This window comes from Mobula birostris, chromosome X (assembly GCF_030028105.1).
Source record: "Mobula birostris isolate sMobBir1 chromosome X, sMobBir1.hap1, whole genome shotgun sequence".
NCBI lineage: Eukaryota > Metazoa > Chordata > Chondrichthyes > Myliobatiformes > Myliobatidae > Mobula > Mobula birostris.
The window spans coordinates 41,666,289-41,679,075 of record NC_092402.1 but is presented as its reverse complement, the minus strand read 5'-3'; the positions used below and the strand labels follow the sequence as shown (position 1 = coordinate 41,679,075).

Below are 12,787 nucleotides of genomic sequence, written 5' to 3'. Positions count from 1 at the left end.
GAAATCATCTTCTCAGGAACAAAAACATACATCTGCTCTCCATTTCCTGGTAGCCAGCAAATTTCTATCCACACCAATGAACTATTATTCCGAGCTATTATTTCCAATAAAAACATTGGTGTGGTGTGATACCTTATCAAGTGCTTTTTGAACATTTTAATTTTCCCATAATTGATAAAGTCACTGATCTGCAACCATTGCTGTCTGACCTGATGAATATCTTCAGCCTTTTGTTTTATTACTGTTTGGGGTACGTGACAGAAATTAAGTGTGACAAAAAAATTAATTACATAATGAATAGCAAAGAAAAATGATAAGAAAGCACCATCAGACAATTTGCAGAAACTTGGATATGAAATTAAAACAAACTTTTAAAGTGGTCTTGAACACGTTACTGCAATACTTACTCTGGAACCACTTGTTTGATCTGTGGTTTTACATATCCATCTACTGCTTTTGCTGCAATTGGGGATAAGCAAACAAAACAACAGAAAACATTAACACTTGGAGATCTTTAAACATTCTGAATAATATACTTGAAATCTTTGCTACAGAAGTAAAACATAGCCATGATCAGTTACACTGTAATTTGATTGTTTTGATTTTAAATATTATTGCTTCAAAATGCAAAAGAAAATTAACAAAGTACTTTTATTTTGTATTTGATAATTCAAGCAGCTACAAAAAGAGTAAAGCAGAAGTATCTGTTCACAATAGCAATCAATCACATGCAGATTATATGATTGGTTTCATTTTCTCGCCTTGTAGTGGCAGGAGAAACACCCATGCTTAAGTAGTAAAAGAATTGACACTTACATAATGGTGGTGTATAATATTTAGAAAACACATCATCCTTGGGTCTGTCTGGATACAAATACAGCAAATGATTGAGATCACTGATGCGATCTGCCAGTGATCGAATTGAAAAATCTTTGGTTGTGTATGGCATAAGATTCCAAACCATCCTTTCACCTGTAAAATTTACATTTTAAAGATAATACATAACTTATGCTTTAAGAGAAGTGGCAGTTTTTTTTTAAAGAAACTTGTTTTAATGCTTTAAATATTGAACATTATGGAAGTTCGTTCATTTGCAGAGTGTTCTAAACTCTGAGCCAGTCTGTATTTAATGGATTTGAATACACTGAACTATTTTAAAAATTTAAATACATATCTTTCACAATTATCTAAACATTTTAACATTTAATCAGAAATGACTTAAAAGGTTAATTCCATGACAGCTGCCACAAGAGTCAGAAGGACAGAGATGCTTTCCTATGATCACACCTGCTTTGTTGGGGTTATCTGCTACCCACGCTATTGTAATCCCTCCAATCTCTGAGTCACTAAATCGCAGCAGAAAGGTTCCATTTGGCTTGGAAAGCAGCATATCTTGTGCCTGTTGCTTGTTTACAAACCCCAAAATCGCCCTGTGTGAAACACAGATGAACATCTAATATTATTAAAGTTTCATTTCAAATAAAATACTCAAGTTGCTTTGTAAAAAATAACTGAACACTTTATTGCCAATTTCACTACTGAATTTCTTTTGACTAGGTACTTATTCCTGCTAGATTGTTAATCCAGAATGAGCAATAAATATTACCAGCTGTGCCAATATTGCATGAATGAAAAAAGCAAATGAATGTCCTCAACATCTGAACACTAAAGTGATTGGCTTGCAGTGCGTTCAAAGGCAGGAACACATGGAGCTACCAAAAGCAGACACAGTCAAACAGTTATAGCTTTAAAGAAATTACCCATCATTCCAATGAGGCTTCAGATGTTTTTTTGTCAGCTCCATAACTCCATCAAACCACTGCCAGAATGTGAAACTTCGACCAGGTAAACTTTCCTTTTGAAAATAAAATCAAAATGTTTCAAATTGGATCCTATTCACCTTTATGTTCATTCTTCCATCTACAAAATGAAACTAGCAATCTTTGGATAATTTCTAGTATTTTTAGCTTATGGAAATAAGATTCAAGAATGAATGGGCACATCCCTTAATTCCACTAATCACTCTACAATCATTCCCTAGACATTGGAGATGCATTAGGACCATTTTATGTTTCTTCAAGCATGAAGAAACTGGATGATTCTAATACATCCCCAATGCACAGTAAGAAAGCATTCACTGGGAAATGTCAACATGAAAAAAATCAATCTCACTTCTGCTTGTATCTGCAAATTATTAAACTGTGATAAATAGCGGGCATGAACAGTGTCAAGTTTTGGTCAAAGGACAAAAGCAGGATTCAGCAAAGAGGAAAAAGACAGGACTTAAGAAAAATTAAGAAAAAAAACTGGTTCACTATTTTGCTAAAAGTAAAACAGTATACAATAGACAAACACCCATATTTTATACCCCTTACATCATCACAGAAGATCCAAAACATTTTTACAGTTAAAGTATTATTTCATTAAATACAGTCACTCACTTAGAAATCACAATGGTCAGTTTTGTTTGTCTGGGAACTCTTTCAGGTTATATCTGAAGGGTCCTCTAACTTGGGAAGATTACCTACTCTGCAGCACTTGTTTACAACAGCTTGTGAGTGCACGATAGATCTCAGATGGTGCACAGAAGCAAACTCACAGAAATGCTAATATGAGCACTAGAGGTTTCAAAGAATAACTGTAAATGTCCAGTTGATACAGTCTCATGATATTAATTGTGGAATGAGTATTGGCTAGGACTTTGGCAATTCCCCCTTGCTATATATTTGGAGTACTGGCATGGGCCTCTTTTATCCAGAGATAATAGATGGGCTTCAGTTAACCAAGTTATCCAAAAGTGGTCATCTCTGACACTTCAAAGATTGAGCATTTCAGACCAGATTTTTTTGTCTTTAAGACTCTAGAATGAAACAAATCAAAAAATTGACTCAGAATTAAGGGTGTTACTAACTGAATCATAGCTAATACTTCAAAGAAAAAGCATAAAAGGAGTCAAGGTAAAAAAAAAACATCTTAAAGGGATAGGATTCAGGTGATAATCTCTGTCAGTATAAAATGGGGTGATTGGATGTTATATGGGAAAGCAGATAGGATAGAACATCATTACAAACCCAGAACAAGAATGAAGACCATTAGTAAAAAATGGAGAAGTAACTGACTAAGCCAGCAACTATAAACTGAGGAAAGAGTAAAATAATAAGAAGTGTCACACAGAATGTTGACAAGAGTAAAAATTGCCTTGAACAAGAATCTGGAGAAAGAAATTCACTACTCTGAAATCAGAGGAAGGTGAGGAAGATTGCTAGTATTAACCGCACTAGAGTGAGAGTAAGAAAGTGGGAATGAGGAAAGGCTGAAGAGATCGTCACTTTTGCAGATTCATAAATACTTTATCAAGCGTTTATGATAAATACTGTAGCAATGAACATAGTTAATCAAAATGGAATGAGTTACAATGAGTTACAAATGTGTTACAACTTTTCCTTCAAGGGTATTAAAATGTGGAAAACAAGTGAAGCCAAAATACATACACGCACATGCAGACTGGTGAAAGGGCCAGTTTCTCATTGTTAACTTCTCTGAAACTGCGCAAGCCAGCTTTTGGAGGTCTTTCACACTGGCAAGTACACACAAAAGCTGCATAATGGTTAAGATAATTTCTTACCCTATTAAATTGAGACCAGGAGATAGTCATATTACTGTAATCTTCTGGATGAATAGCTGAACTGCTGAATGCTTTCTGAGCTAGGAAAACAAGATTTTCTTCCGATAATCCTCTGTTGCTCTGAACCTCTGCTTTGAATTTCATATTGAGAGCCTCACATAACTGTGGCCACAGTACCTTATCAGGGACTACAAATGGGACTCTACCCTGAAGATGCAAATAGGAAACCAGTATGAACATTTTACTGATATAAGACTTCCATTTTAACACAAATACATTCCAGCCATTCAATGATAAGCATGTTCTAAATAAGTATTTACAGAGTAAAAAAAACAATCAAGCAATTTAATGACTAATTTAACTAAACCAGGTAAGATAAATTAGTCATCTTATTTGCAGTTAAACTTGAAAAGAATCGAACATCTGAGGTCCTGTGTTATTTAGAACATAGAACAGGTTCTTTGGCCCACAGTGTTATTTTGACCTTTTAACCTTTTTTAAGATCAATCTAACCCTTCCCTCCTACATAGCCCTCCATTTTTCTATCATCTGTGTGTCTGTCTAAAATTTTCTTAGATGCCCCTAATCTATCTGCCTTTACCATCAACCCTGGTAGGATGTTCCACGTACTCACCACTCTCCATGTAAAGAACCTACCTCTGACATCCCCCTCTATACTTCGCTCCAATCACCTTGAAATTATGCCATTTCAGACTTGGAAAAAGGTCTATGGCTGCCCACTTGATCTATGTCTCTTATCAACTTGTACACCTCTTGCAAGTCATCTTTCAACCTCTTTCGTTCCAAAGAGAAAAGCCCTAGCTCGCTCAACCTGTCTCTAAAGACATGTTCTCTAATCCAGGCAGCATCCTGCTAAATCTCCTCTGCACCCCTTCTAAAGATTCCACAACCTTCCTGTAATGAGACGACCACAGCAGAACAATATTCCAAGTGTGGTCTAACCAGACTTTTATAGAGCTGCAACATCTCCTTGTGGCTCTTGTACTCAACCCCCCCGACCAATGAAGGCCAACACACCATGTGCCTTCTTAAACCACTCTATCAACTTGCACATCAACTTCGAGGGATCTATAGATGTGTACACCAAGATACCCTTGTTCCTCCACACTACTAAGAATCTTAACGCTGCATTGTCTTCAAATTGGACCTTCTAAAGTGAATCACTTCACACTTCTCCAGGTTAAACGCCAGTGTCTGCCACTTTTCAACCCAGCTCTGCAAACTATCAATGTCCTACTTTAACCTACGACAACCTTCTACACTGTCCACAACTCTACCAACGTTCATGTTAATTGCAAACTTTCTAATCCACTCTTCCAGTTCCTCATCCAAGTAATTTACAAAATTCCTGTGGAATACCTCTGGTCACCAACCTCTAGCCAGAACATGCTCCATCTACAATGACCCTCAACCTTCTATCAGTAAGCCAATTCTATGTCCACACAGCAAAGTTTCTCCTGACTTTCTGAATGAGCCTACCATGGGGAACCTTATCAAACATCTTACTAAAATCCATAAACACCAAATCCACTGTTCTAGCTCCAATGTACTTTGTTACATTCTCAAAGGATTCAATCAGGCTTGTGAGACATGACTCACCCTTCACAAAGCTATGCTGACTATTCCAAATCTGACTATGCTTCTCCAAATACTCATAAATCCTGCCTCTAAGAATCTACAATAATTTGCCAAACACTGAATTAAGACTCACTGGTCTATCATTCGCAGGGTTATCCCTAATCCCTTTCTTGAACAAAGGAATAACATTTGCCACCTTCCAATCATCTGGTACTACTTCTGTGGCCAGATGGCCATAACGGTCATCACCAAAGGCACAGCAATCTCTTCCCTTGTTTTCCAAAGTATCCTGGGGTCGATTCTGTTGGGTCCTGGGGATTTATCTATCCTAATGTTTTATTGCTATCCTAATGGTTTCTAATGAGAGAGAAGTAAAACCTCTTCAGCATTTTCACATTGATCTTATACAATTTTTAAAAATCTAATTAAGATTCATGAATTCAACACAAAGTTTGTTTCTAAAATGACAACTTGGGAGAGGGATTTGATACAAAGCCAATCTGGTTATACACTATATACGTTGGAAGTTGCTCTTGAGCCAAATGTCTCAAAAGAGGATTATAGCCTGGAAAATCTGTATACAGTCTTATTATATAATTTGATGAGCAGCACAGATGCCCAGAAATCTTTTCTGGTCAGTACAAAAAAAATCAAGGAGGATTATTTTGTTCTAAAAATTAGAAGACTGTTTGCTTTGAATACAAGTATCCTCCTTAATTATTTTATAGGTTTTCTATCTGCAACATCTCAAGGTAACTTTAGAGATGAAGATCTGAGAACTTGGCAAGTAAAAAAATCCAGATTATGTAACTGTAAAACCCAATTCTCACAGATTTATTAATTTTTTCTTTAGTGTTCAGACACTACCTAAATTGATGATTACTGATGTGTTCACACACATTGATCTATATTTACTGCAAATTTTATAGCTTTCCTATGAAATATAATATTAAACTCAGTACAAGACAAATTATGCAACTTACTGGCTCTGCAAATGCATTATCCCAGAGTACAGTGGCAGTGGCATTGTTGTCTTGGCTGCCATGAACTATCACCACCACCGGAAGTGACAAAGTCTGCCAGAATGAAAACAATTATTTGGACATTAATTAGACGCAATAGCATAAAACAATTTTGCTGTTACAATCTCTCTGCAAGCTCTGTATGTAACATACCTTAACCTGAAATACTAGTTCATTTCCACCAACACTGAATTGTGATTCAAAAAGAATTGTGAATTTTTCTTCTGTGACAGACTCTGCGCCACGTCGATCTGAACGCTTGATTCGTTTCAAAGACTAAAACAATCAAAAATAAAGTGGCATCAAGATTGTGCAACACTATCAGAATTTATGAAACACAGAAACTTCATTTACATTTTGTTTATAAAAATATGGATCTTTGCATTTGACCCACCCTGGGCTCCCAAAAATATTGACAAATAAACACACATCTCCCATATACCCCATATTGTTTCTCCCACTACACCGCACATTGAAGTGGCTTTGTAGTTAACATAATGGACTGTACATGCAAAGATGCAAGTTCAAATCCAATCACAGCAGCTGGGAAATTTTAATTCAATTCAAATATGGAGAGTAAGCCTCCGGAAGATGGCATGAGCGAACAATGCTACTGCAGGTGACATTCTTGAGCCAAGCAGCTTATAGACCATTACTCGCAGATCTCACCGATTAAAGCAGAGGAAAATTAAAACATTGAGGCAAGTATGGAAGGTGAGCTAGTGTGCAGCGCCATCTACTAGCCTTTCACTTGCTGCTCCTGAGGGAAGGTCCCTGCGTTCGAGTGGCCTCTCCCTCCCTTGATTCTGTCGAAAGATGGCACCAAGGCTCTGGGTCTGCTTTTTGTGGATTGGACTAATGAATACTGAGTTAACTGAATATGGACTCTTTCAATTTTGTGTTTTATTATCTGTGCTTTCGCTCATTCTTTCTTGTTGCCATTTGCGCGATTTTGTTTTTGCACTTGGGGGGATTTCTGATGTTCTTGTTGCCTTTTGCGCGACTTGTTTTTTGCACATGGGGAGGTTGATATTCTTGTTGCTGTTTGCGCGATTTGCTTTTTTTGCGTAGGGGATTGATGTTCTTGTTGCCGTTTGCATGTTTTTTTTGCGCAGGGGTTGATGTTCTGTTGCTGTTTGCGCAATTTGTTTTTTTTGTGCTGAGGGAGAGGGTTGATATTTTTCTTTGAACAAGTTCCATGGTTTTCTTTGTTTTGTGGCTGTCTGGAGATTATGAATCTCAGGGTTATATACTGCATATATACTTTGATAATAAATGTACTTTGAATCCTTTGAATTAAATTAGCAACTACGAAGCTATCAGATTACCAGAAACACTCATCTGTTCCATTCTAATGGAGTGCGCCCTATTTCTGATTGTAAAATCACTAATGTGGTTGAATCTTAACTGCCACCTTAGTTTAGTGGAAACTGGAGGCGAACAATAGACTCTGGCAGCAGCAACAACATACAAGCACCATGAATAAACAAAAGTTATGAAGTGATCATGACATTTCAAATGATACTGCTCAGATCTTTTTCTAGTGTACAGCCACTGCCTAACAATGCCAGAGATTTCAGGTGCTCTCTGAGCATAGTTTGAACATTCTCCCTCAGGTGTTTTACTTCCCCCCCACCTCCCCCCACCCCACACACACACCTCAAAGACAAGTAGGTTGGTAGGTTAATTGGCCACAGTAATTTTGTCTCGGTGTGTGCAGGCTAGTGACAAGCAAGTTGATAGAATATGAGGAGAATAATAATGGGATAAAGGAAATAACTGGTCCCAAATCAACTGTACTGTAGTAGGGATACCAAATGTTGTACTAAAGATTTTTGCTTACCATATTTCTAAAGTTGGCACTTAAGGTTCCTGTTGCTTGATGGTACTCCATAACACAACAGTTATTTAATATTTCACCACTGCTGTCACTGCCAGAAACACAAGTGGGTAAATATTCAGTGCTGGTATTCCTCGTGGTCCTTACTAGCATACTTGTGTTTCCTTCTCTAGCTTTTCTCAACACACACCCTCCCTTATGTACTGCTCTCTTCCACTTCCATGTGCTAGCATCCATACCCTTAGTTAAAATCCTCCCATATCATAAGTGAATCTGTCCTCGAATACATAGATCCCTGTCATGTTTCAGCCTTTCCTTTTTGAACAGATGCCTTCTGTCTCAGAGCCAGTCACAATACCCCATGAAGTTGAAGCCCCGAACCCTGCATGATGCCTCAAGCTGCACATTGATCATCTTCATTTCTACTCCAGATGGTGCAGAGCACTGCAGTAATCCAGGTTACTAGTTTCACATTTCTAATTTTTAAAGATTTTCTCCCTAGCAGAGTCTGTCTCATCATAGAACCTAAATATCCACCCCATATCAATGATAACAGCCTGCATCACAAACCCTCACTCCTCCCATCCACAAAATGTACTGTTCCCTCTGATGGCAACCAAGTGGCAAGTTTAAGCAGGACACACATTGACAGAAGGGATGAAGAAAAATGTTTTAGGAAGTTACAAATGAGAAATTTTAGATTTAGGAGGAACAGAGGAACAAATCAGAAATATCATGTACAGTACTTGGATAGGTACATCGAGGCATGAGGTTTAAAGGGACATGGGCCAAATGCAGGAAACTGGGAATAGCTGAGTGGGCACTGATTAGTGAACTGGTTGGACCAAAGTGCCCATATGTATACGGTATCGCTCATGACTCCAAGTTAATCAGAGAATATTTGGAGAGTCAAAAATAATTAGTGCAATCCATAGAAAAAGGAGTTACAAAAGACAAATTAGTGAGGGAGTAGGAAGGACATAACTTTAAGCAAAGAGATGTTTAATACAGATTCCTCCATGGTGTACTTGTTTTAAAATATCACAAAGGTGAAACTGCAGATTATGAAAATTCCAGATGTTCAAAATTCAAAAGAAAAATTAAAATTATTTGATGGGATTAAAATATAAAATATTCACTCAGCTTATAAAGCACTGTGCAAAAGTCTTAGGCACATGTAAAATAATCCAGTAAAGCAAAGATGCTTAAAAAAATGAAAAATTTCTAAAGTATCAAAAAATTTACAATAAAGAGCAGTAAGCAGTAAATAAACTAAATCAAATCAATATTTGGTGCGACTACCCTTTGCCCTTAAAACTGCATCAATTCTCTTAGGTACACCATCATGCACTTTTATAAGAAAACTGTCTAGTAGGTTGTTCCAAGCATCTTGGAGAATTTGCCACAGTTCTGCAGACTTTGGCATTCTCGCTTGCCTCTGTCTCTCCAGGTAATCCCACACAGCGTGGATGTTGAGATCAGGGCTCTATGGGGGCCATACCATCTGTTGCAGAACCCTTTGTTCTTCTTTTCTTTTCGCTGCAGATAGTTCTTTATGACCTTGACCTTGTGCTTGGGGTCATTGTACTGCTGCAGGATGTTAGGACCAATCATAGGCCTCCCTGATGGTATTCTGTGATGGATAAGGATCGGCTTGTACTTGTTAGCATTGAGGATTCCATTAATTCTGACCAGTTCACCAACTCCATTTGCAGCCCCAAACCTGTAGGGAATCTCTGCCGTGCTTTACTGTTGGTAGCAGGTACTCATCCATGTAGCGCTCTCCAGTTCTTCTACATACAAACTGCCTCCTGTTTGAGCCAAAATTTCATATTTTGACTCCTCGTCCAGAGCACTTGAAGCCAATGTTCAGCACCCCAGACTTTGTGTTTTTGTGCGTACGTGAGTCTCTTGACTTGTTTCCATTTTGGAGGAATAGTTTTTTTGCAGCAACTCTTATATGAAGGCCACTTCTGACAAGACTTCTCCAGAACATAGAGGGATATACTTGGGTTCCAGTGGTTTCTGTGAGTTCAGAGCTGGTAGCAGTGCTGGACCTTTTCTGATTTAGAAAGATGTCAGCTCGATGTACTGAATCTCCCATCTGCTGCACGCAATATCCGTGACCGACCACTGTGTTTCTGGTCCTCAACCTTGCCCATTTCTTCGTGCTTCTTCAGAAGAGCTTGGATAGCACACCTTAAAGTTCCAGTCTGCTGCAAAATTTCTGCTTGGGAGAGGCCTTGCTGATAACTATCTTGTGTCTCGTTGCTATGCTCACCCTTGCCATGGTGTCAGAATTGGATGATTTGAAGGTTAAGCTGTCATATCTGCCACACCCTCACCTTTTACTTCAGTTATCCTTCACCCAGTTTGATTTGTTCTCAATCCATGTCAGTTCAGTTAATTCTACTCATCATGTCATTGATCATTAGCACCTGTATGTTACCTGTGTTTAATTACGCACTGAACTACACCAACAAAGTAATCAAGTTTTTATTTGAAAAGTGGTCTATTAATTAATGTTACTTTCTTTGATGAAATACAAATATTTTCTAACATTTTTTTTTAGAAATTACATGTCTGAAAATCTAAAATTTGCTCTTTTCCACTGACACACTAATGCACAAGACCATAGACATCTAAAACAAAATTTATACATAAACTCTATGATGCCTAAGACTTTTGCACAGTACTGTACATGAAATATTGGACTATGGTAAGGGATTACTAGTGGCACGTCACCAGTTTCAAAAACAGCTACTTCCTTTCAACCTCTTGAACCATCTGGCACAACCCTAATTACTAGAGCTAAGCAATATCATAAGCACTTTGACCAGTATGGACAGTGTTTTCTTTAGCTCTAATTGTATTCCTTCTTGTAAAAATTGTTTAAATTTAACTTGCTCTTCTTTTGAATGCTGCTTAGATAATGCTTTTTGCCTGTGAAGCTGCTGCAAGCTTTTCATTGCACCCGTGCATTTGAGTAACTTGTGCATATGACAATAAACTCGACTTTGAAGATAATGAATTTCTTAAGTTTCTAAATGAGGCTAAGCAAAACAAAACAGTAAATTAATGTTCCTCTATTGTGGGAAAAATTCTGGATTCTACAATACCAGGCTTAGCCTAAATTAGGTACAAGTAATATACATTCAGAATGGACGCATTTCGTTAAAATGTCAATGCATAATTAAAAAATCTTAATACAGGCACAATGAATATTATACGTGTACTCAAAATAAAACATTACTTTAACAATGGGGACATCACTGCTTAGACTAAGGAAGGAAGGAAAAATATTAGAAAGAGTAAATTCACATTTTTTAAGCTGCACAGGGATATGCCATTACTAAAGAATGTGAAAATGGTTTCAGATATTTAGAGATCTGAGTAAATGAGAAGGCTTTGGCGAGTAGGGTAAAGAAAAACCCCAAGGCATTCTTCAATTATGTGAAGAACAAAATGATGACAGGAGTGAAGGTAGGACCAATTAGAGATAAAGGTGGGAAGATGTGTCTGGAGGCTGTGGGAATGAGCGAGGCCCTCAATGAATACTTCTCTTCGGTATTCACCAATGAGAGGGAACTTGATGAAGGTGAGGACAATATGAGTGAGGTTGATGTTCTGGAGCACGTTGATATTAAGGGAGAGGAGGTGTTGGAGTTGTTAAAATACATTAGGACAAATAAGTCCCCGGGGCCTGACGGGAATATTCCCCAGGCTGCTCCACGAGGCGAGGGAAGAGTTTGCTGAGCCTCTGGCTAGGATCTTTATGTCCTCGTTGTCCACGGGAATGGTACCGGAGGATTGGAGGGAGGCGAATGTTGTCCCCTTGTTCAAAAAAGGTAGTAGGGATAGTCCGGATAATTATAGCCCAGTGAGCCATAGGTCTGTGGTGGGAAAGCTGTTGGAAAAGATTCTTAGAGATAGGATCTATGGGCATTTAGAGAATCATGGCCTGATCAGGGACAGTCAGCATGGCTTTGTGAAGGGCAGATCGTGTCTAACAAGCCTGATAGAGTTCTTTGAGGAGGTGACCAGGCATATACATGAGGGTAGTGCCGTGGATGTGATCTACATGGATTTTAGTAAGGCACTTAACAAGGTTCCACACGGTCGGCTTATTCAGAAAGTCAGAAGGCATGGGATCCAGGGAAGTTCGGCCAGGTGGATTCAGAATTGGCTCGCCTACAGAAAGCAGAGGGTTATGGTGGAGAGAGTACATTCGGGTTGGAGGGATGTGACTAGTGGTGTCCCACAAGGATCTGTTCTGGGACCTCTACTTTTCGTGATTTTTATTAACGACCTGGATGTGGGGGTAGAAGGGTGGGTTGGCAAGTTTGCAGACGACACAAAGGTTGGTGGTGGTGTGGATATTGTAGAGGATTGTCGAAGATTGCAGAGAGACATTGATAGGATGCAGAAGTGGGCTGAGAAGTGGCAGATGGAGTTCAACCCGGAGAAGTGTGAGGTGGTACACTTTGGAAGGACAAACTCCAAGGCAGAGTACAACTTAAATGGCAAGACACTTGGTAGTGTGGAGGAGCAGAGGGATCTGGGGGAACATGTCCACAGATCCCTGAGAGTTGCCTCACAGGTGGATAGGGTAGTTAAGAAAGCTTATGGGGTGTTAGCTTTCATAAGTCGAGGGATAGAGTTTAAGAGTCGCGATGTAATGATGCAGCTCTATAAAACTCT

At 38.5% G+C, this 12,787-nt stretch overlaps 1 protein-coding gene across 6 annotated transcripts in view; it reads right to left on the bottom strand.

Annotated features, from left to right (window-relative positions):
* The window catches only part of LOC140191659 (signal transducer and activator of transcription 5B-like), a 106,806-nt gene that overhangs the window by 4,633 nt on the left and 89,386 nt on the right, over positions 1-12,787 (bottom strand). For all 6 annotated transcript variants that reach the window (XM_072249264.1, XM_072249261.1, XM_072249265.1 and 3 more), the window contains 8 exons: positions 8,090-8,177; positions 6,400-6,522; positions 6,208-6,300; positions 3,626-3,832; positions 1,761-1,855; positions 1,288-1,430; positions 817-972; positions 408-459 (listed from right to left, as the gene is read on the bottom strand). In XM_072249264.1, the coding sequence (XP_072105365.1) occupies positions 408-459; positions 817-972; positions 1,288-1,430; positions 1,761-1,855; positions 3,626-3,832; positions 6,208-6,300; positions 6,400-6,522; positions 8,090-8,177 (957 nt within the window). The remainder of the gene's footprint in view (positions 1-407; positions 460-816; positions 973-1,287; positions 1,431-1,760; positions 1,856-3,625; positions 3,833-6,207; positions 6,301-6,399; positions 6,523-8,089; positions 8,178-12,787) is intronic.